The 26,034-nt window shown below is 39.6% G+C and overlaps 1 protein-coding gene across 1 annotated transcript; it reads right to left on the reverse strand.

The window, feature by feature from the left end:
- Positions 1-2,470: 2,470 nt before the first annotated feature.
- Positions 2,471-25,939, reverse strand: HRH4 (histamine receptor H4). The gene is given in 4 exon segments (XM_082355556.1): positions 2,471-9,767; positions 14,207-14,217; positions 14,220-14,366; positions 23,165-25,939. Coding segments are annotated over 4 exon segments (738 nt in total). The 5' UTR covers positions 23,358-25,939; the 3' UTR covers positions 2,471-9,380.
- Between the last annotated feature and the right edge of the window lie 95 nt (positions 25,940-26,034).

Below are 26,034 nucleotides of genomic sequence, written 5' to 3' on the forward strand. Positions count from 1 at the left end.
GAAAGGGTCCAAAAGAGAGACTACTTAATACAAAGTGCATAACCAGTCCGTAGGTTGCAGTATCTGACTTAAGATGGAACGTGAAGAGACTGAACAAGGTGATTAAGAGAGGGAGGCACATAGCTAAGAACAGCTTGTTTTAACCTGTGATGCCCTTTCTCTTCCATCCCCATGGTACAGCTTTACCCTCATGTGTGCATCTATCCTACTATTGTTATGTTGTGTAGTCTATGATATTTCAAAATCGGTTATCTTGCTACTAAATCATTTTGCAATGACTGTGTTGTTGCAGAGAAGTAGCCGTGGCCTTTAAAAAAAAAAAGTCTGCCCTATTACATAATAATGTTTGTCTTTTGTCTCAGTTACCACAAAAGAACAAGTGATGTAAATATCTATATCTCTCTCCTGCTCAACTTTCAGAGGCTACGTTTAATACACTGGAAGGTGGACACTTGCTGTGTCAGGTAGCTGTTAGTGAATATCGGACCATTCCCAAAATGCAGCGACTTATCATTGCTCAGGAGTCTCTGGGTCAGCTCAGTGGTTCTTCTGGTCTGGGCCATGCTAGGCTGCAATCACCTGGCCTCATTTAGCCAGTGTTTGCCTGGGCATCTCCAATCAACTGCTGAGTCAGCTGGCGGCTGACTGCTCTAAGATGGCTCAGCTATGACGACAGCTTGATTCTGTCACACGTGGTCACTCTTCCTCCAGTAGGCTAGCCTGGGTGTGTCCACCTGGTAGCTGAGCAAGGTTCTCAGAAATAGAACAGATAAACTCAGGCCTCTTGAGGCCTAGGCTTGACATTGAGATGGTGTCACTTTCACTGCCTGTTGGCCAAGCAAGTCCCTCTTGATGGGAAGAGCTGCAAAGTTACATGGCAAAGGGTGGGGATACAGGAAGGGGTAGAGAATTGAGGCCATTTGGGCAGTCTTATACAATGTGTGAGGAAGACAATCAGATGTTCATTACATCCCCAATTTTTTTTTAATATATTTTTCTTAACCATATTTGCTTATTTATTTATTTTTATTTTATGGCTGTGTTGGGTATTCGTTTCTGTGCGAGGGCTTTCTCCAGCTGCAGCAAGTGGGGGCCACTCTTCATTGCGGTGCGCGGGCCTCTCACTATCGCGGCCTCTTGTTGCGGAGCACAGGCTCCAGACGCGCAGGCTCAGTAGTTGTGGCTCACGGGCCTAGTTGCTCCACGGCATGTGGGATCTTCCCAGACCAGGGCTCGAACCCGTGTCCCCTGCATTGGCAGGCAGATTCTCAACCACTGCGCCACCAGGGAAGCCCCTACATCCCCAATTTTTGAATACCCCTTGGAGTAGACATTTATTTTCTCTTCCTCCTTCTTCTGGTAACCATACCTCTCTTCATTTGAGAAAACTGTTCCTCCCCATTCTGGCACATGGTTTGAATGGGGCTGACCCTACCTCTCTGCCACAGAGATTGGTCTGAAGGGGGAACTGACCCAAAGGGACAGTACTAGTATCCATCCTCCCCTGTATTGGTCTGAAGATATCCACACAAGGTACCCACTGGGCACTCAATTTAGCTTTTCCAGGATTTTTTTTTTCACTGTTACTAGGAGAGGCCCTTTTCCTATCTGATCAAGAAGGATGTAAGCATCCATCATCCCAGCCTCGTGGAGAAGCTACAATATAAAATAAAGTCACAGAGTGTCTGGTTTCCATCATCCCTGGGGTGGCTCCCACCATTGTCTTTACGCATTTTGATAATGGGAACCAATACCTTCACTTTTGCCCAGGTGGTTCAATTTGTGTTTCTGTCACTTGTAACCAAAGGAATCCTAACTGAAGGAGCCCCAGAACATAAAATTTCCAACAGAAAAGGCAATGTTGGGACTTCCCTGGTGACGCAGTGGTTAAAAATCCGCCTGCTGATGCTGGGGACACGGGTTTGATCCCTGGTCTGGGAAGATCCCACATGCTGCAGAGTAACTAAGCCCATGTGCCACAACTACTGAGCCTGTGCTCTAGAGCCCACGAGCCACAGCTGCTGAAGCCCGTGCACCTAGAGCCTGTGCTCCACAATAAGAGAAGCCACCACAACGAGAAGCCCACGAACCACAATGAAGAGTAGCCCCCGCTCACCGCAACTAGAGAAAGCCCACGTGCAGCAATGAAGACCCAACACAGCCAAAAAATTAAAATTAAAAAAAATAAAGAAAAGGCAATGTTTGTAGTTTCTAGGGTACTCTCTAGTTTCATGAATCACTTATTCTTTTTACATATAGAGCAGGGCCTGCAATTCAGATACCTAAAGGGAACAGACAGGCAAATGAAAGTGACTAAATGAAGGAAAATGGAACTGTGGAGCCCTGCAGGGTATCTCCCTGCCTACAAGAGGCAGCCACTACTCAGAATTTAGATTCGGCAAATTGTTTTCTTGAGGGAATGTGGGCCCAATGTTGCTGGATCTTTCAATTTCTTTAAAAACAAAAAACAAAAAAAAAACCCCTGAAAATCTCCATTTTAATGTTGAATTCCCCAATTTTTAAATAACAAAATCCACTCATAGACCAGACACCTCCATGAACTGCCAGCTTAGAATCTCTGTAGGGAACCCACCAATGATGCCCACTGCTGAGTCCCATGCTATCCTGGACTTCATTCCTCTTTCACTTGCATCACCAACACAAAAATGTTGAACACTTCTTAAGTACTAAAGTCCATGTGACAAGAACAGAGGTCAAGAAAACTTTGTGAGAATGAGGATGCTGGGCTTAATGTTGCCAGAACAGCTCCAGGTCTTTGCTCAAAACCCATCAACCCCCTGTTAGCAGGAGTGTCCTTGCTCAAAACCTGCCAACTACCCCCACCTTTAGCGGGAGTGAACGTAAATCTTTAAGTTAAAGGGTCCAGAGATAAGAAAGGAAGCCACACACTAAACAAGAAAAAAAAAACAGATGGAACCAGCTGGGACCAAAATGGCAACAAATCTGACCTCCAACAGACCCTGAGTCTCATTATACATTGATTTTACTACATTAGCACACACCTATCAACAGCCAGGACCAGACATTAAGGACCAAAAAAGTATAAAAAGGGGGTGACACCACACTCCCTCAAAAAAGCCCTACCCCTTCCCCGCAGTAAACTAATGCCTATGCGTCACTTCCCTTTAGCTTTATTCTTTAAAATTAAATCACTCTCACCAGCTGGGTGAGAAGTTGATCTGTGAACTTAGTTCCAGTCCATTCTTTGGTCACTGAATAAAGCTTGTGCTGTGTCGGAAGCTTGGTTTCATTATTCACCTACTCAAACCCGAAGGGAAAAATAACCCTCCCCCGCCAAGGCAGGCCCTAGCAGGGTCCATACACTTATTTCGGTAACATTAGCAGCCGAATCACTCAGCATACCAGCCTAAAGATACATGATGTGAATTTGTGCCTTAAGAAAATTACAATGTTATGGACCAGCCAGTTGCTTATATATAGTTGAAACTGTGAATGCTAAATCCCTGAAGACCGAAGTTCTACTTTATTATTTAATATAGGATGCTTTTGCCAGTTATCTGGTGTCTGTTAGCTCCAAGCCTACCTTTTTATACACCGCACTGTAGGCTGGACCTAGGAATCATGTTTCCCAGACTCCCTTGCCAACTTGCTTTCAGTTAGGTTCAATGAATGGAAGGCACTGGCAAGAGATTGGAAGGCAGGACGTGCAGAGAAGAAAACTCACTTGACTTGGCATCCCTCTAGCAGCAGTGCACAGCAATGTTCCTGCCTTGCTGGGACCCATCAGAGGTACTAGCCGCAGCCTTGGCTGCCCTGCCTCATCTACCCTCAAGGCAGTCTGAGCACCCACCTCTTCGGCTGTCCAAGCTCTACCATTGGGCATCAGGAATTAATCAGGCCCCAAGCATTAGCCCTGTAAGGATGTCTCCAAGATCCTAGATTCTGATAACACCACTTCTTCTCTTTTACTGTCTCTAACCTTAAAGATGGTAGTCATTTTCTTAAATTATTAATCTCTGGGTTACATAAACATCCACTTCTTGCTCTTTCAGCCTTCTGATATCCTGCACTATTTAAATTCCTTCTGTTTGAAATAACTTTACTCAACCCTGACTGATAACAATTATTAGAACAAAAAGTTTATTTTGTATACAAGAATTACTTTTTCTGAAATCACAGTGTGAAGAATAGTTTCTTCAAATCTCAAGATTCTTGCTACAAGAAAGTAGTTACCAAAAAGCCACAAAAAGCAGTTCTGTAAAATAGTTATTATAATTGTTCAGTTATTTATATTTAAAGCCCTCATGACCCATAAAAAGACTATACCTAAAGTGCCATTCATAATTGACATAGCCCTAAATCTGCCTTCACTCTTCTTGAATCTATATCTATACAGACCAACTGAAGCCAACACCTAGGAAACAACATTCTTAGGAATGTTCTGCCAATTATGCCAGTGGAGTTGGGTCTGGATTTAAGATGAGCTAATAAGTATTTACAAATTTTTTAAATATGTATTTTAAAATAATTTAAAATTAAATATCTTTAAAACTTAGTATTTTTTTAATTTTTAATTTTATTTATTTTCTTTAATTTTTTGTCTGCATCAGGTCTTAGTTGTGGCACACAGCATCTTTGTTGAGGCATGCAGGATCTTTCATTGCGTCATGCGGGCTTTCTCTCTCTAGTTGTGGTGCATGGGCTCCAGGGCGCATGGGCCCTGTAGTTTGCAGCACGCAGGCTCTCTCGTTGAGGCACTCTCTCCATCGAACACACATCCCCTGCATTGGAAGGCTGATTCTTTATCACTGGACCACCAGGGAAGTCCCTAAACTTTAGTGTTTATAAACCAGCTCTACTGGGGACTGGAGGATGGTAATTACTCATACTAGAATAGGAGCCTTTGTTTTATGAAAAGCCCCACCTAAGGATATCTTGAGATGTTTAGATATATGAACATGTGTTTCTCGAAAATGGGATTATATCATTCTTTTCTCTAGAAACACCTATACCAAACTAATAGTTGTGGCTGCTTCTTGGGTAAAGGAATTGTTTAACTGTTGTCTTTTTATAATAAGTTCATATTATTTTTATTATAATGAAAATCATTTTAAAATTCCTTCAGTGCAAATTTAAAAGACTTGCATTTAAAAGACTGGGATTGGGACTTCCCTGGTGGTTTCGGGTTCGATCATGGGTCAGGGAACTAAGATCCCACATGCCACGGGACAACTAAGCCTGCACGCCACAACTACTGAACTTGCGAGCCTCAACTAGAGCCCGCATGCCACAAACTACAGAGTCCACACGCTCTGGAACCTGCATGCCACAAGTACAGAGCCCATGCGCCCTACAGCCTGTGCACCAAAAGTAGAGAAGAGAAAACCCGTACACCACAACTAGAGAGAAGCCTGCGTGCCACACCAAAGAGCTCGCACGCTGCAACAAATGATCCTGCATGCCTCAACGAAGATCCTGAGTGCCACAACTAAGACCTGACACAGCCAAAAATAAATAAAACAAATAAGTAAATAATAACTAAATCCTTTTTTAAAATTCATCAAATGTTTAAAAAAAACAAAAAATAAAAGACTGGTATCGACATTCCCTTTTTAAGGAAAATGCCTAGTGTGTGCCTTTTCCATAAATAGCTATGAGGTGCATTGTACTAAAAGAAAAGTAATATTCCTGCCCCAGGGAATATAAATCTTATTGGCAAGATTCACAGACATCTTTACAATAAGTAGTTAATACGTGATAGACTCCTAATACACATTTGTTTAATGAATACATGAATGTACCATCAGAAGTATTTTATTCAAACTCTCATTTCATAGAGGATTAGCCCTGTTCTGTCATTTCTCATACCTAGATCATATTTCATCACTTCTAAAACACACATTTCTCACTTTTCAACAATCCTGAAATCAGAATAGGACATTATAATTGTGATTTTTTAAGTATTGTTTTATAGACAATCTAAAGCATTTTCTCTTTTATACTATAAGATGGTATGTCTTACATTGACAGCATCTTGGATTGAATGAAATACAATACATATTATATTTTCTGTATTTTAGAAAATACATACGACAATTTAGGCATGTTTCCCCCAAGGTTCAACTGAGGAAAGTTCTCCTGTGGCCACTCCATTCAATGAACATTCAAGCCTCCAGTGATCAGATGAAATCCAAAACTACTGATTTATGAATGTTAAAACCAACAGCTGACAAGTAACAGCTTTATAAAAACTTGTCTGTTCATGAGGGTTTACTTCTCAAATTTTTCAAATTATGATTGAATGTTAAGCATGTATTTCCTGTTTTGAACTTAATGTTAAGGCATAAGTGTATATAAAAATCATGTGCATTTCTAAGCATTTATGATATACTTAAAATATTTTCGTAATTTAGTCTTTGAAATTAATCAAAGGTTTAAAAGGTCTAAGAAATATGAAAATGACTAATCTGTATAAGAACTCTGAGAAGACCAGAGGGCAGACAGTAGAAGCAAGAAGAAATACAATCCTGCAGCCTGTGGAACAAAAACCACATTCACAGAAAAATAGACAAGATGAAAAGTCAGAGGGCTATGGACCAGATGAAGGAACAAGATAAAACCCCAGAAAAACAACTGAATGAAGTGGAGATAGGCAACCTTCCAGAAAAAGAATTCAGAATAATGATAGTGAAGATGATCCAGGACCTCAGAAAAAGAATGGAGGCAAAGATCGAGAAGATGCAAGAAATGTTTAACCAAGACCTAGAAGAATTAAAGAACAAACACCTAGAAGAATTAAAGAACAAACAAACAAAGATGAACAATACAATAACTGAAATGAAAAATACACTAGAAGGAATCAATAGCAGAATAACTGAGGCAGAAGAATGGATAAGTGTCCTGGAAGACAGAATGGTGGAATTCACTGCTGCAGAACAGAATAAAGAAAAAAGAATGAAAAGAAATGAAGACAGCCTAAGAGACCTCTGGGACAACATTAAACACAACAACATTTGCGTTATAGGGGTCCCAGAAGGAGAAGAGAGAGAGAAAGGACCTGAGAAAATACTTGAAGAGATTATAGTCGAAAACTTCCCTGACATGGGAAAGGAAATAGCCACCCAAGTCCAGGAAGCAAAGAGAGTCCCAGGCAGGATAAACCCAAGGAGAAACACACCGAGACACACAGTAATCAAATTGACAAAAATTAAAGAGAAAGAAAAATTATTGAAAGCAACAAGGGAAAAATGACAAATAACATACAAGGGAACTCCCATAAGGTTAACAGCTGATTTCTCAGCAGAAACTCTACAAGCCAAAAGGGAGTGGCAGGACATATTTAAAGTGATGAAAGGGAAGAACCTACAACCAAGATTACTCTACCCGCAAGGATCTCCTTCAGATTCGATGGAGAAATCGAAAGCTTTACAGACAAGCAAAAGCTAAGAGAATTCAGCACCACCAAACCAGCTCTACATCAAATGCTAAAGGAAGGTCTCTAAGTGGGAAACACAAGAGAAGAAAAGGACCTACAAAAACAAACCCAAAACAATTAAGAAAATGGTAATAAGAACATGCATATCGATAATTACCTTAAACGTGAATGGATTAAATGTTCCAACCAAAAGACACAGGCTCACTGAATGGATACAAAAACAAGACCAATATATATGCTGTCTACAAGAGACCCACTTCAGACCTAGGGACACATACAGACAGAAAGTGAGGGGATGGAAAAAGATAATCCATGCAAATGGAAATCAAAAGAAAGCTGGAGTAGCAATATTCATATCAGATAAAATAGACTTTAAAATATAGAATGTTACAAGAGGCAAGGAAGGACACTACATAATGATCAAGGGATCAATCCAAGAAGAAGAACATAGGAGCACCTCAATACATAAGGCAACTGCTAACAGCTATAAAAGAGGAAATCGACAGTAACACAGTAATAGTGGGGGACTTTAACACCTCACTTACACCAATGGACAGATCATCCAAACAGAAAATTAATAAGGAAACACAAGCTTTAAATGACACAATAGACCAGATATATTTAATTGATAGTTATAGGACATTCCATCCAAAAAGAGAAGATTACAGTTTCTTCTCGAGTGTTCACAGAACATTCTCCAGGATGGATCACATCTTGGGCCACAAATCAAGCCTTGGTAAATTTAAGAAAATTGAAATCATATCAAGCATCTTTTCTGACCACAGTGCTATGAGATTACAAATAAATTACAGGGAAAAAAACGTAGAAAAACAAAAACACATGGAGGCTAAACAATACGTTACTAAATAACCAAGAAATCACTGAAGAAATCAAAGAGGAAATCAAAAAATACCTAGAGACAAATGACAACAAAAACATGATGATACAAAACCTGTGGGATGCAGCAAAAGCAGTTCTAAAAGGGAAGTTTATAGCAATAAAAGCCTACCTCAAGAAACAAAAGAAATCTCAAATAAACAATCTAACCTTACACCTAAAGGAACTAGAGAAAGAAGAACAAACAAAACCCAAAGTTAGCAGAAGGAAAGAAATCATAAAGATCAGAGCAGAAATAAATGAAATAGAAACAAAGAATAGCAAAGATCAATAAAACTAAAAGCTGGTTCTTTGAGAAGATCAACAAAATTGATAAACCATTAGCCAGACTCATCAAGAAAAAGAGGGAGAGGACTCAAATCAATAAAATTAGAAATGAAAAAGGAAAAGTTACAACAGACACCACAGAAATACAAAGCATCCTAAGAGACTACTACAAGCAACTCTATGCCAATAAAATGGACAACCTGGAAGAAATGGACAAACTTTTAGAAAGGTATAACCTTCCAAGACTGAACCAGGGAGAAATAGAAAATATGAACAGACCAATCCCAGGCAATGAAATTGAAACTGTGATTAAAAATCTTCCAACAAACAGAAGTCCAGGACCAGATGGCTTCACAGGTGAATTGTATCAAACATTTAGAGAAGAGCTAACACCCATCTTTCTCAAACTCTTCCAAAAAATTGCAGAGGAAGGAACACTCCCAAACTCATTCTGTGAGTCCACCATCACCCTGATACCAAGACCAGACAAAGATACTACAAAAAAAGAAAACTACAGACCAATATCACTCATGAATATAGATGCAAAAATCCTCAACAAAATACTAGCAAACAGATTCCAACAACACATTAAAAGAAGCATACACCATGATCAAGTGGGATTTATCCCAGGGATGCAAGGATTCTTCAATATAAACAAATCAATCAATGTGATACACCATATTAACAAACTGAAGAATAAAAACCATATGATCATCTCAATAGATGCAGAAAAAGCTTTTGACAAAATTCAACACCCATTTCTGATAAAAACTCTCCAGAAAGTGGGCGGAGAGGGAACCTACCTCAACATAATAAGGTCCATATACGACAAACCCACAGGAAACATCATGCTCAATGGTGAAAAACTGAAAGCATTTCCTCTAAGATCAGGAACAAGACAAGGATGTCCACTCTCGCCACTATTTTTCAACATAGTTCTGGAAGGCTTAGCCGTTGCAATCAGAGAAGAAAAAGAAATAAAAGGAATACAAATTGGAAAAGAAGAAGTAAATGGTAATGGTATATACCATTCTGTAAAGAATCCAGGTTCACAATCCCCCTTGCCATTCTTCCAGGCCTCTGAAACTAGAATTATTGGCCCACGCACTAAGAAGGCCACTACCCAGATGGCCACCATCAGAACCACAATCTTCAAGATCCCAGTGTGTTGAGCTCTGCAAGATACCTAAAAGAAACCAAATAAATTATTTTCAATACAATGAGCATATGTTGATTGCACAAAGCATACCATTGGCCCTCAGGAGTTTCAGGGATGTGCAAAGCGGGGATATTCACTGAATTTGGGTAACATGATCTGGGCCAGGGCAGAGGGTTTGATTTCGGTGGACCCTGGGCCAAGATGTAGACTTTCTTAGCATTTCAAGGTTAAACCTCTGACACTATAGAAAATGTCAAGGTCGATATCTAAAATAAGAATGCAGTTTTTCCTAGTCCACAGACACTAACCTGAACTGTTAACTGAAACTAAATGCCCATTTTCATGGTGTTTTTAACTTGCCAGCTGGATCATGAGCAGCAATATTTTTTTAATGAACTGGAATAATCAGTGTCAGAATGCATCACACATCATAAAGATATGTATTGTTTGATGAAACTTTTGCTTTGGGAATATAGATATACGTAGAGAAAGAGAAATGTGTGTACTGAATCATAGTGTAAAATGCATTTATCACTGAAGTCACAGTCAGAAAAGTTTAAAAGACACTGGCTTTTCTAAATCCAGTATTTAGGAAGAATCTACTCTGCCGTTTATGCTGAGCCTTCAAGGTGGGGTCAAAGAGAGAAGAACTCTTATGTTACTCCCACAAGATGACGCACAAAAAGAAAGTTTAAACCAGCTGTGGGGAGATACTACAGTGTTACTGAGCGTGACCAAATCATTTCTTTCTACAAACGTATCTACCCAACAAAAATGGTGCCGAAGCAGTGGTGGCCAGCCACTGGAGAGACATGGCTGTGGTGAGTGCCATGGTCTTTTTATAGGGGTGAAGAATGTTCTAAGTCCACTTGGTCACAAGGACAGGCTTCTGTAAGGGAAAATGAGATTCTATGAGGGAGGATTGCTCTTGGATCACAAGACCCATGACCTTTGATTGACTCTGCAATCTTCTATAAGAAATCTAAAATGCCAACCACCCTGTATGAGGGATAAACGTATGACCGAAGACTTTCTTAAGGGGACCTAGAGCACACAACCTCTCTGGACACCTTTTAGATCAGTAAGATTCCTTCCAGCCCAAATGTTCCATGTTTCTCTGCCTTTTGCACTCAAGGAAAAGGAAATGATTTACCCATGAAGTTGAAACACACTTCCCTTTCACCATCCCTCAAGTGCTATTTTCTCTGTGAGTTTTTAAGTCTTGTTCTAAAGTGGTTTCTCATTTTTATTAAAGGGGTGTAACAATGCCCAGCACTGTCTTTCTTTGATGGATTGTACATGCTGGGAAGGGCTCACCAATTGGCTAGAGGTAAAAGGAGGCTGGTTTTAAAAAAAAACAGTTATTTTTAAAAACTGCAGGGAAATGGGGTTTTCTTTTTCTTTTTCCAAATTACTGGTATTTCTGAGGCTAAGCTAAAATGCATATGGTGCTGACCACAAGCTCCCATGTACAATACATTTTTTTGCCTTCTGCTTCTCATACCACTAATTAATACTTGCACTAAATCTAATGATTATGAAGATGGTAACAATACCCAGATGGTCATAAAACTGCATTTAGTTTTTTAATTGCTCTGTTCAGCCTTTGTAATGATATGATGCAATATGCTGGAAAGTAATCTCTTTCCTATTATGCATAAGGTCAAATGGGATAATGGACATCCAAGGGAATTGAGAAGATGATGCCAATCTCTTCATCTCTGGGTAGCATTTTTGACAGATGACAGTTCAAGCATTGCTTAAATCCAGGACCGTGCCTCCCTGAAATTCATCAGTGGCCCAGTTCTCACCCACTACAGAATATGTTCATTATTCAGGATGTTGTCTCTTACCCTGCTTCCTTCCCCACCCCAATAAGATATCCAAACATTCTGTCAGTCCGGTTTCTTTTGTGAGGCAGAGCAACCCCTGGAACTTGCTGGTGTTAATAATGAGATGGGATTGCAGAGCCGTTCTAAGTGCCTGTCATGCACTGCCATCTGCATCGAGCCTTCCTTCCCCAAACTATTGTCAGATTTCCATTTCCCAAACCCAGCCTGCCGCCTTGCCCTATTACACTGTCTCCTCTACTTTTAGCTACAGCAAGAGCTCAATTGCGCATGATCACTTCCTGCGAGCTCCTGTGGTCTTTAAAGCCTTCCTTCTGGCTTCATACAGCTGTGTTGGAACTCAGCCAACAGAGGTGCGAGTGCTGCCTGAGCACCCCCGTGAGCATTCATATACTCATGCATGGAGCACTTTTTACACTTGACTCTGTGCTGTGTACCAGGGACCCGGATCCAGCTGACCTGGCCCTCACCAAGTTTACAGCCTCCATTGCCAGGGGAATTTCTCAGGGCAAGACCAAGAAACAAGCCCACCCATTTTCTCTCTGGACATCACTCCTCAACTCTCTGTAACTTCTAAGCCCTTTTTCTAACTGGGCAAGCCATCCCTTACCCTAACACAAACCTGAGGTTGACTCAAGAGCTTGGACGTTCAGTGAAGAAATGTCCCAGTGAACACTAACTAGGAACACTCAGTGAAGATTAAAAAGAAAACCCAGAAAGAAAGGAAAATTTTAAAGTACAAATTAAAGATTTAGTTAAAGAAAGATTATTAGAGCACCGCTTTTCAAACATTTTGACTGTGACCTAAAGTAAGAAATAGATTTTATACCCTAATGAAGTATACAGACAAAAGTATTCATAAAACAATACTTACCTTTATTATGCACAAGGTACTCTGACATTTTATACTCTAACCTGTTAAGTTCTATTGTACTTCTTTCCATATTTTTTCATTCTACGAAAAAGTGACATAATAACCCACTGAACTGATTTCATGACTTAATAATGGATTACTATCAGTTTGAAAAATCTGAGATTATAGGCTTCTGGATTGCTAATCCAAACTGATCTGTACTCTCTCCAGAGTTCGTCCAGTACAAACTGCAGTGGACTCTGGTGCCAATAAAATACTCAGTCAAGTGTCTGGCTGTCCCACCACATCCATTCTCTACTTCTTCCTGGCCATATGGCAGCTCAGCTAGAGGCCACACTTCCCAGCTTCCCTTGCAGTAAGGTAAGACCACATGACTAAATTTCACCAATGAAAGGTGAGTGGAAATGATTGTGTGATTCTGCACTACTTGGATAAAAGAAAATCCCTTACCCTGGACTTCTGCCTTTTGCCCTTCCTTTCTAGAACCTGGAGTGACAACAACGTGACTTGGAGTGTGCAGAGGAGGTTAATGACTTAGGGCGGGTGGGGGTCAGCAAACCACTGTCCATGGAGCAAGTGTGGCCCACCACCTGTTTGGATAATAAAGTTTTATTTGAGCAGTTGCAACAGACACCATAGGTCCCTGCTCTAGAGGGTACAGAGCCTGGGTCCCTGGGTGAGTTCCTGGAGCAGAGCCTTCCCATCTTCCTGAACTGTTCTTTGAGAGAAAAGTTAGCTTCTGTCTTGTTTGGTCTCAGCATTTTGGAGTCTCTTCGTTATGGCAGTTTTTATCCTTGCCTTGTCCAGTGCACCCTCCTGATCCTGTCTGCCTCCAAGCTGCACACCTCTCCCAGGACAGAACTGTCACTGTCCTCTCAATGCCTCCAGCACCACACTTAGTCCCTTTGTTTATGGATCTGTCTCCACATTAGACTGTTATGCTCCTCAAAAAGAAAGACTCTGGAGATTCAGTTTTGTGTCCTTAGCAAAATCCCTGTCACACAGTCGTTTCCCACACATTTGGGTCCCTGGGACTCAGGAGTGAAGGGAAGTTTCCCATCTAGGTCTCAAAGACTTCAGATCACCGTCCATGTTTCTGTGGCCTCTTCCCATCCCTCATCCTTATTAACATCAACCTTATTCTCTCCTCTTATTCTATTGCTGATAAATTTAGCTTAAGAACTGTCACGAACTAGTCGATGAAACTCTTCTAAATCTTGGGTAAGTTCAGACTTTCTTGGCATGGGTCCTAAAATGACACTGGTTAGTTTCTGGTTAGTGCCACTGTATAACCTATAGCTTCCCTGTATACTGTCTTTTCCTTTGGTCATTCAAAATTAATTTTCTCATGACATTCAGAAGTCTGGGAGTCTTTCTAATCACCCACCAAGTTCCATCCTGAAGAAAACATTCAGGTCTCAAGTTGTCTAAGGAGTTGAACAGATAAACCTACTGTGAGACTCATGCATATCCAATCTACTGCGTACTCGATTTACCACTTCTCACAACTTGCCTTGGATTTTGGTGGACACCTTCCCATTTTAGTGGTACATAAGTGAGTGACCTAACCAAATCACACAGAAAATGTTCACTAAGCACCAATGAGAACTTAGTGCTAGATAACAAAAGGGTAACAGGCTTCTCTAAGTTTTGCCAATTAAACAAAAAATTTTTTTGCTTGGGGACCCAAAATTTACAAGTATATAATCTTCTAAGGAGGATAAATTAATATTTTGACTTACAGCATTCGAGACTGGTATCGATCAAAGCTGATGAGTACAATGTTATACACAGATGTTGTACACAAAAGATAGTCAATAGTGAAGCAAAATGCACAGATGTTATCTTCAAACTTCCAGTCGAACAGCCTGTGAGGGATGTACAAAGGAATGGAGATCACACCTGTACAGGGAAAAAATGAGGGTAAAAAAAAATAGCACATATCAATGAATACGAAGAGACATAGGAACACAACACAATGAACTATCTGAACTGGCCAAAAAGAGCTTGATTATAATTTAGAAATTCATGGTATTTCATCAACAAACTCAGGACTGATCTCCTACACATTCTTTAAATACCATTTTTAAAATAGCTGTCACAAACATCGTACCTTCAATGGCTTCTTACTACTTTCCAAATTAAGTTCAGGTCCCAGCATGTATTTCCAGCCATATACAGCACACATCATCTTTGTGTTCATGATCCAACCCAAACAGGATGGGCCACCCTTCCCCCAAACACATCTCACATTGTCACATCTCTTTGCCTTTGCCAACAACATTCTTTCTTCCTAGAATATCCTCCTCTCTTCTACGGAGAAGTCTATTTAATTCCTTCTAATTCTTCACTTAGTTTAAAAAGTGACATCCTCCTTGTCATCTTTCCTGGAACTTCCTGGGTAGAAGTGACCCCTCTGTCACCTGCCCTCTCCTGGCACTTCACTCATCTCTCCCCCTCTCATGTACAAATATATCCTACTTTATACCATTGTCATATGTTAACTTGTTTCTCCTGAGGACTGGGACTGTGTGGGAAGTTGATCTTTGTATTTTTCACAACATCCAGAGTTGACCAATGGCTCGCACATTTAACTCAAGGAAATTAATAACAGCTAATAGGTATTGTGCAATTACCACATGCCGGACATTGTGTTATGTGTATTACATATATCATCTCATTTAACTTTCATAGAAACTTTGTGAGGTAGGCACCATGCTGAGTTAACAGATAAGGAATCTGAAGTTCAAAAAGGAGACATAATTAGCCCAAGTAAGGGAAAAATTGGATTTCAAACCAAGCAACGTGATTTCATAACCCCTGACTTTAACTGCTACCCTTCACCAAATGAACAAATACCTGAGTGATTCAACTCAGCAGAGAAACTGCTTCATTGTGGAAAATGACTGGACTGGGTTCCTCTTCCTTTAGGCTTATAGGGGTTTTCAATTGTATTGACATTTCAGACAGGTGGTCTACTCACTAAGAAAATAACCTATTAAGTGGAAACTCGGTTGAAATCTTATTTTGTTGGATATCTTCATATTTTATGAAGGCACTTGGCAGGAATTCCCATTTTCCATATGAGAACCAAGTTAGCCTATCATGACGAACAATAGTAAAGATAAAAGAAAAGCGAAGGGGAGATTGAAGGAAACCCCGCATTCTCCCAAAACAAGATGACATGAGCACCCCAATGTTCATTGCAGCACTATTTACAATAGCCAGGTCATGGAAGCAACCTAAATGCCCATCGACAGATGAATAGATAAAGAAGACGTGGTACATATATACAATGGAATATTACTCAGCCATAAAAAGGAATGAAATTGGGTCATTTGTAGAGATGTGGATGCACCTAGAGACTGTCATACAAAGTGAAGTAAATTAGAAAGAGAAAAACAAGTATCGTATATTAATGCATATATGTGGAATCTAGAAAAATGGTACAGATGAACTGGTTTGCAAGGCAGAAATAGAGGTAGAGAACAAAGGTATGGACACCAAGGGGGGAAAGCGGGGCGGGGGTGCTGGTGGTGGGATGAATTGGGAGATTGGGATTGACATACATACACTAAATATGTATAAAATAGATAACCAATAAGAACCTGCTGTATAAAAAATAAATAAATAAAATAAAATTTTTAAAAATGTATATTTTAAAGATAATTATCATTGTAAAAAAAAAAAAGATATGACACCATGAAACTCTTAGAAGAGAACATAGGCAAAACATTCTCTGACATAAATCATACCAATCGTTTTTCTTAGGTCAGTCTCCCAAGGCAATAGAAATAAAAGCAAAAATAAACAAATGGAACCTAATCAAACTTATGAGCTGCTGTACAGCAATGAAACCATACACAAAATGAAAAGACAACCTACAGACTGGGAGAAGATATTTGCAAATGATGCGACCGACAAGGGCTCAATTTCCAAAATATACAAACAGCTCATACAACTCAATAACAAAAAAACACAACCCAACCAAAAATGGACAAAAGACCTAAATAGACATTTCTCCAAAGAAGACATAGAGATGGCCAACAGGTACATGAAAGGATGTTCAACATTGCTAATTATTAGAGAAATGCAAATCAAAACAACGAGGTACTACCTCACACCAGTCAGAATGACCATCATTAAAAAGTCTACAAATAACAAATACTGGAGAGGGTGTGGAGAAAAGAGAACCCTCTTACACTGTTGGTGAGAATGTAAATTGGTACAGCCACTATGGAAAACAGTATGGAGGTTCCTCAATAAACTAAAAATAGAGTTGCCATATGATCCTGCAATCCCAATCCTGGGCATATATCCAGACAAAACTATAATTCGAAAAGATACATGCACCCAATACTCATTGAAGCACCATTTACAATAGGCAAGCGAGGGAAACAACCTAAAAAAAAAAAAAAAAAAAGATGACATGAGGATATAAAGGTGTTGTTTTAGAACTAGTGTAAGGAAATGCAGAACTTAGTGTCCTGTACCTAGATTTACATACAAATATGAGAGACAAGACACCATCGAGAAGAAGAGTTGTATGGTCAGTTCTTACCTGTAGTTCAAATTGCCTGCTTGTTTTACATTTTAACTGTATGTGTATGTATGTATATGTATGTATGTACATATATCTTTTAGGATGCTAAACATTTCTGGCATATTTTATTTTTTTAATTGAAGTATAGTTGATTTACAGTATTGTGTTAGTTTCAGGTGTACACCATAGTGATTCATTGTTTTTGAAGATTATACTCCATTATAGGTTATTACAAGATAATGGGTGTAAGTCTCTAAGCTTCCTTATGGTGCCTTCCATCTCAAAGGGGTGTGTGTGTATGTGTGTGTGTGTGTGTGTGTGTGTGTGTGTGTGTGTGTGAACCCGTGGTATCTCAGGATCACCTGAGATAAATCAAAGTATCTCCAAAACAGAGAAATTTATTATATTTTGGCCCAGAGTTGTGGCTTCCAGTGTTCCCGACAGGAGCATTTTCCACATACACACTCATTTCCTCCCCTGGATGAGAAAGAAGAGTGGGATGCCACCAATCATTTGCATTACGGATGCCATTGTCTATTTATTGATAATGTTTTTCACAAAATTTCTGAATTAGATAAAAGAGAAAGGTGTGTTCAAAACCTCTGGAGCTGCTTGAAATAGCAGTTAATTGAAAACAGGCTCAAGTCTATTCCTTTTGTTTTAATGAAACCCTGCTGTCACATTGTGTTCCTTGGGATGGTTTAGTACAAACGTCATGCTCAGTTCCTCTGTCTTGTTGAGTGGTTTTGCGGCTCCTTCCAAAGGAGTTTCAGAACCTGAAACTGAACCTGAAATACATCTGTGATATACCCACTCCTAGGTGTTTCCATAACTTCCACTCTGGAGTCATGCTTCTGGGTCAAATAGACTTGATAAGAAAAACTAATAGCCAGGTACTTGACAAGAGCAATAAGCCTTTGGCATGACCAATTGTGGCGGTGGGAAGGCAGGGGAGTGAGGGAAAACAAACTATATTGAAAGAAGATGGTGAAGCAAATAAAAAGGAAGTGAAGGAACCAGGGGGAGGAGAGAAGAAACCCTCTGCTACTCCCTCCACCCCTAGCTCACTCTGCTCCACCCTATCTGGCGTCAAATACACCGTACACACACCCTCAGATTCTTGCATGGGTTTCCTGGGCATGAACCACTCTTCCCTCAGAGGCTCCTTTTGCTTACTCCAATACATCTTCCTCAGTGAGCCCTACCCCTGAGGTTTACATTACAACCTCTACCTCTAACACATTTCCTCCCTGCTATTATGTTTTTCTCAGTAGCAATGATCAACCTCTAAAATGCTATGTAGTTTTATTTACTTATTTATACTGTTTACTTTCCTCTCCCCGCCCCTGCTCCCAGGAAAAATACAAGCACCACGAGGGTAAGGATTTTTGTCTGTATTTTCACTGATATATCCCCAACACCTAAATGGGTGCCTGGTTCAAAATAAATCAGTATGGGATGAATGAATAGATGAGGATGGGAAAGCCCAGTTTGTGTAAAAATTGTCACCAGTCCGGTATTGCCCCTTCTTTCTGAAGCCAGTTAAGAAGCTGCATCTTCCATGAGAAAATGATAATTGAAAGGTCGGGGGAGGGACTTCCCTGGTGGTCCAGTGGTTAAGACTCCATGCTTCCACTGCAGGGGACGAGGGTTTGATCCCTGGTGAGGGAACTAAAATCCCACATGCCATGCCAAGTGGCACAGTCAAAAAAAAAAAAAAAAAAAGGTAGGGGGAGCTAAAAGCCCCAATGAATTCTTTGGGCCAACAGAGGAGTGTGTAGATAACAGTGATTGTATAGAGGGTATTATGGACTAAATGTTTGTGTCCCCCCCCACCAAAAGTCATATGTTGAAACCCAAACCCCCAGGGTGATGGGACCTATAAGGAGGTAATTAAAGTTAAATTAGGTCATAAGGGTAGAGCCCTAATCCAACAGGATTAGTGTCCTTGTAAGAAGAAACACCAGAGAGCTCACTTGCTAGCTCTGTCTCCAGGCCATATGAGTGTGAAGCAAGAAGGCAGCCATCTACAACCCAGGGAGAGAGCCCTCACCAGGAACCAAATCAGCTGGCACCTAGATCTGAGATTTCCCAGGCTCCAGAGCTGTGAGGAAGTAAATTGCTGTTAAGTCACCCAGACTGTGATTATTTTGTTGGGGCAGCCCAAGCTGACTAACACAGAGGGAAATAGAAGAGTCCTGAACCAAGGCATGAAGGTACAGGCATACTTCATTCTGTTGTGCTTCCTTTATTGCACTTCATGGATATTGCATATTTTACAAATTAAAGGTTCATGGCAACCCTGCATCGAGCAAAGTCTATCAGCACTATTTTTTCCAACAGCATTTGCTTACTTTGTGTCTCTGTGTCACATTTTGCTAATTCTCGCAATATTTTTAATTTTTTATTATTATATTTGTTATGGTGATCTTTGATGTTACTATTTTAATTGTTTTGGAGCTCCACGAACTGTGCCCATGTAAGATGGTGAACTTAATAAATGTCATGTACGTTCTGACTGCTCCACCACCCTGCCATTTCCCAGTCTCTATCCTCTCCTCAGGTTTCACTATTCCCTGAGACACAACAATATTGAAATTAAGCCAATTAATAACCCTAAAATGACCTCTAAGTATTCAAGTGAAAGGAAGAGTCAATGGATGTGGCAATTGTCACTGTCCTCTTATTTTAAGAAATTGCCACCAGGCACCCCAGCCTTCAGCAGCCACCACCCTGATCAGTCAGCATCCATCACCATCGAGGCAAGACCTTCCATGAGCAGAAAGATTATGATCCAATGAAGGCTCAGATGCTCATTAGCATTTTCTAGCAATAGAATATTTTTTAAATTAAGGTATATACATTGTTTTTTTAGATGTAATGCTTTTGCACACTTAGTAGACTATACCTTTTATATGCACTGGGAAACCAACAAATTCATGTGACTCTTATTTTGATATTTGTTTTATTGCAGTGGTCTGGAACTGAACCCACAGTATCTCTGAGGTATGCCTGTACTAAAGATAAACTTTGCCATCCTGAAAATGTGGTTCAGACTCTGTCATCAGCAGCCACCTTTTGCCCTTAAAGATCCTGTCTGGATCATCCATCACATGCTTATGTAGACCATACATGACCACACAAATGTAGATGTGAAAAAGGTGCCCACAGATGGAAACATCAGTTATGTGATACCAATTTTATAGATATCAGTAAAGATATAAATAGTATTTTTTTCTGGACTAGTGTATAGATGACATATATCAGTGTAGCTAGTACTGGAATTTTTCCTCAATAAGTCTTTGCTTTTCAACTAAATTCAGCCTGGGAAGCTTCTCAGGTGCCACAAATTTAAATTCTCAACAGGAGGCCAGTTCGGAAACCTGTGAAAAGAGGACATTCAGCCATAAAGCCCACCATACCGAGCACATGTGACGCTCTCATCTGCACTGGCATCGCCACGTGGTTCTGGAGCTCTGGGTCTCATGACCCCAAATATTAAGAATTGCTATCTTGTAGCTACAGAAAATCTCTCACAAGTTCTGCCCTGGTCCACTGCTACCACCATGAGGTCCTACAGGCTCAGAGCTGAAAGGTACACTTTCGACCATGGCAAAGGAGAAAGAAGAGCATTGACACAAAACTCAAATCTTGTTACAAAATGCTCTCAGAGACTGCTAAGTCTTGTGCTGTCATGGTGAATATTGTGTTAGAAAGTGGACCTCTGGATGAAGCTGGCAGGGGGCAGGGGAAACATGAAGGATGAGACCGGCAGATTAAGAGATTCTGGCCTGTGTCCAGTCGCTCTCATCTGGAGCAAAGCCATTTCTTTTCCCATCCACCTGCTGATGGAGGGAGGCCACGAGGACTGCTGAATCATCACATCTGCAGGGACATTTCTCAAAGACAAACCACATCTTTATGTTGTGGTGCTCAAGCCCACGATGGTGGGGCTGCCGTGATGCAGACTTTGGGCCTTAAACAGAGGCACTCTTTTCTTGTCTAGAACCATCTTCATTCGAAAGTTTCAGGCCTCAGGCTCTCACAGTTGGATATAGTTTTACCCCATCCCTCCTGACCACCAGGTATTCAGGGCCTAACTCCCTTTGGGGTAGTCAAAATACATTTTCCACTTTAAGCGCTGAGTGTCACCTAAAAGTTGTACAGTTCTGTGAAGAAGGAGGAGAGGGATACATATATTTATAATAGAATATTCTCTGTTCACATAAATACACTCGTGTATTTATCTGTGTTTATGTGAGCATAGAGAATGATGTGGAGGGATCTATATCAAGTTGTTAATGTTGGTTACCTGGAGGGGCAGAACTGAGGAGAGAAATGGGGAGATTGTTGCATTTTTTAATACTTCTATATTGGCTACCCACTTTTTTCTGTGACCCTATAATTTCTATACCAGGATTCCTAAGTCAATCTCTCCAACTAGAAGTTTCCTCCAAAACTTTTATCATTGCAATATCAGAAGCAGAAGCTGCTTTCACAAATGCTCCCTAATTCTGTGAATAGTGTCATACTCTTGCCCCCAGAACTCAGTCTTCAACACATCTTCCTCTTTCTCCTGCCTGACCCCACCTTGCAGCTCTGCTCCCGAACTTCTTTTCCACCCTCACCCTCACTCAGAGCCCACTGCTGATTTCTGCCAAGGTCACTGCAGGATTCTCTCTGAAATGAAGCTACCCTCTGCTCCAGCTTCTTCCACCGGCTACATCTCTTCTGATGCCTCTGAGGTAAAGCTTCAACCCATTCAATCATTCACTTAAATCTCACATTGCCTGCTGAATAAACTCCAATCCAGACTCACACTAGTAGTCAAGGGCCTTCACTATATAGATTCCAACTACTCCAACTTCACCCTCAGCTGTTCTCATACAGCCCATTTGCACACTAGCCAGCCTGGAGCTCACACTTAGGAAGGTATACATGATGATTTTCTACCAGCATATCGTTGCTGATTTTTGGAATACTCTTTCCTCTCCATCTCTGCCTATGGAAATTCTACCCACCCTTTAAAGTTCATTTCAGAGGCCACTACCCACTAACCAAATGTGCTTTCTCCCTCCTCTGAGTGCCCGCAGCACTGGGTGGGTCTTCATGGGTTCTCATATCAACCTGTCCTGTTATAGTCATTTCTGAACTTCTCTTATCTACTCTACTGTATTGAAACCTTATTAAAGAAAGAGATTAACCTAGTCTTCTCGATATCTCCTCATTATCTAACTGTACTTGGTCCCTAACAGTACTTACATGGTAGGTACTCTACTAACATTTGTGTACTTGGTTTGAGTTGACATTTATCTTCAGAGAGATCAAGAGTGAAAAGACTAACATTTGTTGAGCAATCACTGTGTTCCAGGCAATAAACTAAGTATTTTTTGAGTTTTGTTTCGTTTTAACGTAAATGCAAGCGTTTACATAGCTGTACACAATAACAGATTAAATTATACTAGAAGCTCCTATAAAACCATATCATCAGTTGACACTTCTGCATAGTCACTCATTATGATAAGCATTGTTAAAAAATGATCATCAGGCAGTAAGAAATTATATAGTGCATGTTTTCAAAGAAAGATTACTTTGATTTCAATCATCTCTTACAATTATTAACACTGTGGTTCCATATTATATGCAAGGGAGTTTAGTGTTGGGTGTACTTTACAACATTCTATGCCATATTATAAAATAATATTATTAACTATACTATGTAATTGACCTGAACATCCTGTTTTCTGATTGTGCCGATTACCAGCATATACATTATTTCCTATTACTCCAACACTGTGATACTAAAGAAACTATGCTTACTTAAAAAGGAATACTTATAAACCTAAACATATGAGGAAAATAGGTCCAAAAACAAATAACTCATAGACTAAAGCAATACTGGACTTATTTTTATTCCATAAAAAGAAACAGTTTTCAGATGAAAATTCCCCTACAAACCTGATTTACATATATATAACATGCCCATACAGTGCCGTATAGCCTCCCCTGAGTTTCAATCCTTAAACTTTTTGTTTTTAATAATAAAAATAAAATAATGAAATAATTATTGAAATAATAATAATAAAAGCTTATTTTAAGGTTTCAGGAATGAATTATAACTGAAAAAGATTATCTTAAATAAAGATATGTAACTTACCAACAAAGGAGTCAGAAATGGCCAAGTTAAGGAAAAAGTAATTACTTCGATGTCTAAGGTTTTTGTCCACCACAAAAGCTAAAATGACCACAGCATTTCCTACCATTATAGCAAAAGCTAGTAAGCTCATTAAAAATGCTAAAGCAATGCTAGTTTCTGATGGTAAATCAGTTGTGTCATTAGTAGCTGGCATCACATCAAATGATGAAGAAACGTAATACAGCAAACTAAGCTGGAAAGACAATTCTGACAAGTGTGTTTTCTAATCGAATACCTAAAATATATAGTCTCCTACTCATAACAACAGTTTTTAAAATCTAATGCTGATTTCATAGTACTTCCTGATTCTTGATAAAGCAAACTTGTGTTAACAGTTTCCCTTTAACTGACACTGAGAAAGTATTTCCAAAAGACAGTGAAATGTTTTATCTTAAACATTTTGATGTGACTCTTCCATCTCCCATTAATAGAGCAATATTATATAATATATATAAAATATAATTGATACACTATATAGGTAAGGAATTGGGCTCAAATGAGAAGATACAGATCCAGTTAAACCAAGATAGAATATCAGGGGCTGAATTCACCATCCCATCTGAAACAACGAAAAAACTGTACAAAATATATGAAACCATGGTTTTTGAGGCATGGACATCAGGCAGTGAAGGACAGTGATCCCTGAGAAGGGGGGAAAATGAGGTGAGCCCTGCAGTTGCCCCAGCTCACTGTCTTGAGAGAGTTTCCAGGGCACAGAGCAGAGAGGGGCATCCAGGGGGAGCCCAGTAGATTCCCTGAGATGAGGAGGTAGAGCTGAGGGTCGGGCAGTACCAGACAGAACTCTATGCTTCAGAGCTGCAAAGGGCCCTCCTCAAGTATTTACGAGGGTACTGACCAGCACAGTATGTGGGGAAATGTTCTCAGACAGGAAGAAGAACCACTCAAAAAGATTAGAAGAAACAATACCCAGGGGTCACAAGGGGCCGGTTACAGACTTTGTTCCCACCAGCCAGACTGACAAAACTCAATTCACAGGGCATTGGGTAATATATTCAGAAAGGTCTTGCCTCAGTAGTCAGAAATAGGTAGGCCTATACTGAATACTGCTTGGATCCTGCCTCACAAATCTTAAAAGCAAGATCTGAAAGGACCAAACCAGTTCCAAGTAACTTAACGACAGCTCTGAACACAGCTCAAGAATATTTATAGAGCATAAAAATATCCAGTCCCCAGCAAGGTAAAATTTATAATGTCTGGAATCCAATTAAGAATTATCAGGCATGCCAAGAAGCAGGCAAATAAGACCCATAATGCAGAGAAAAGTCGATCAGTTGAAACCACCCATAACTGGCATAGATATTAGAATTAATAGATAAGGACATTAAAGCAGTTATTATAGCTGTATTCCATATTTTTAAACAGATATATAAAGAAATAAAAGTATTTTTAAAAGACCCAAATCAAACTTCTAGAAATGAAAATTGAAATGTCTGAACTAAAAATACATTACAAAGGATTAATGACAAATCAGAAATTGCAGAAGAAAAGATTAGTGAATTTGATCATATAACAAAGTAAACTACCCAAAATAAAAAACAGAGATAAAGGAGAATTTTTTTTCAATTTAACAGAGCTTCAGGAGAGGGATAAATTGGAAGATTGGGTTTGACATACACACTACTATATATAAAACAGATAACTAATAAGGACCTACTGTATAGCACAGGGAACTCTACTCAGTACTCTGTAACAGCCTATATGGGAAAAGAATCTAAAAAAGAGTAGATATATGTATATGTATAATTGATTCACTTTGCTGTACACCTGAAACTAACACAACATTGTAAATCAACTATACTCCAATAAAAATTAAAAAATAAATAAAGGAGATGCTGCACCCATCAAAAATTTAACAGAGCTTCACTAAGCTGTAGGACAACTTCAAGTGACCTAATATATGCCTACAGAAGTCCCTGCAGGAAAGTAGAGAGCAGGGAACAGAAGAAAAACATTGCAGAAATAATGGGCAAAAGCTTTCAAAATTTGATGAAAACTATAAACCAAGAAGTTCAATGAACCTCAAACACAATAAACATGATGAAAACTGCACAAAGCACATCAAATCAAACTGTTCAAAACCAGTGTTTAAAAAAAATCTTAAGAGCAGCCAGAGGAGGGAAAACTACATACAAAATAAAAAAGATATGGATGACAGCAGATTTCTCATCAGAAACAATGTAAGCAAGAAGATATTAGTCCAACATCTTTCAAGGGCTGAAAGAAAAAAAAAATGTCAACCTAGAATTCTGTACCTAATAAAAATAACTTTCAAAAACAAAGGCGAAATAAAGAATTTTTCAGATGTATAAGAGCTGAAAGGATTCATCATCAACAAACTAGCACTACAAGAAATGTGAAAGGAAGTTCTTCAGGCAGAAGGAAAATGAACCCAAATGGGCATAGGAATCTATACAAAGGAATGAAGAACAACAGAAATGGAGGTTTTCTTGCTTGTCTCTCCTAGTAGAAATAAGTCGCTAGGGCTAAGGCTGAATTTTGTTTCATTCTGTTTTATTACTTTTTGTTTAAGTATGATATACACAACAAAAGTACATAAATCGGGACTTCCCCGGTGGTCCAGTGGCTAAGACTCCACCTTCCAATGGAGGGGGTGCAGGTTCGATCCCTGGCTGGGGCACTAAGATCCCACATGCTGCGCAGTGTGGCCAAAATTTAAAAAACAAACAGAAGTACATAAATCATAAGTGTATAAAGTACACAAGTCATAGATGTATAACTGATTAATTTTTTACAAATTGAGCATACCCATGTAACCACCACCCAAATCAAGAAACACTCAACCCTCATGG

Source organism: Balaenoptera borealis, assembly GCF_965194805.1.
Source record: "Balaenoptera borealis genome assembly, chromosome: 14".
Taxonomy (NCBI): domain Eukaryota; kingdom Metazoa; phylum Chordata; class Mammalia; order Artiodactyla; family Balaenopteridae; genus Balaenoptera; species Balaenoptera borealis.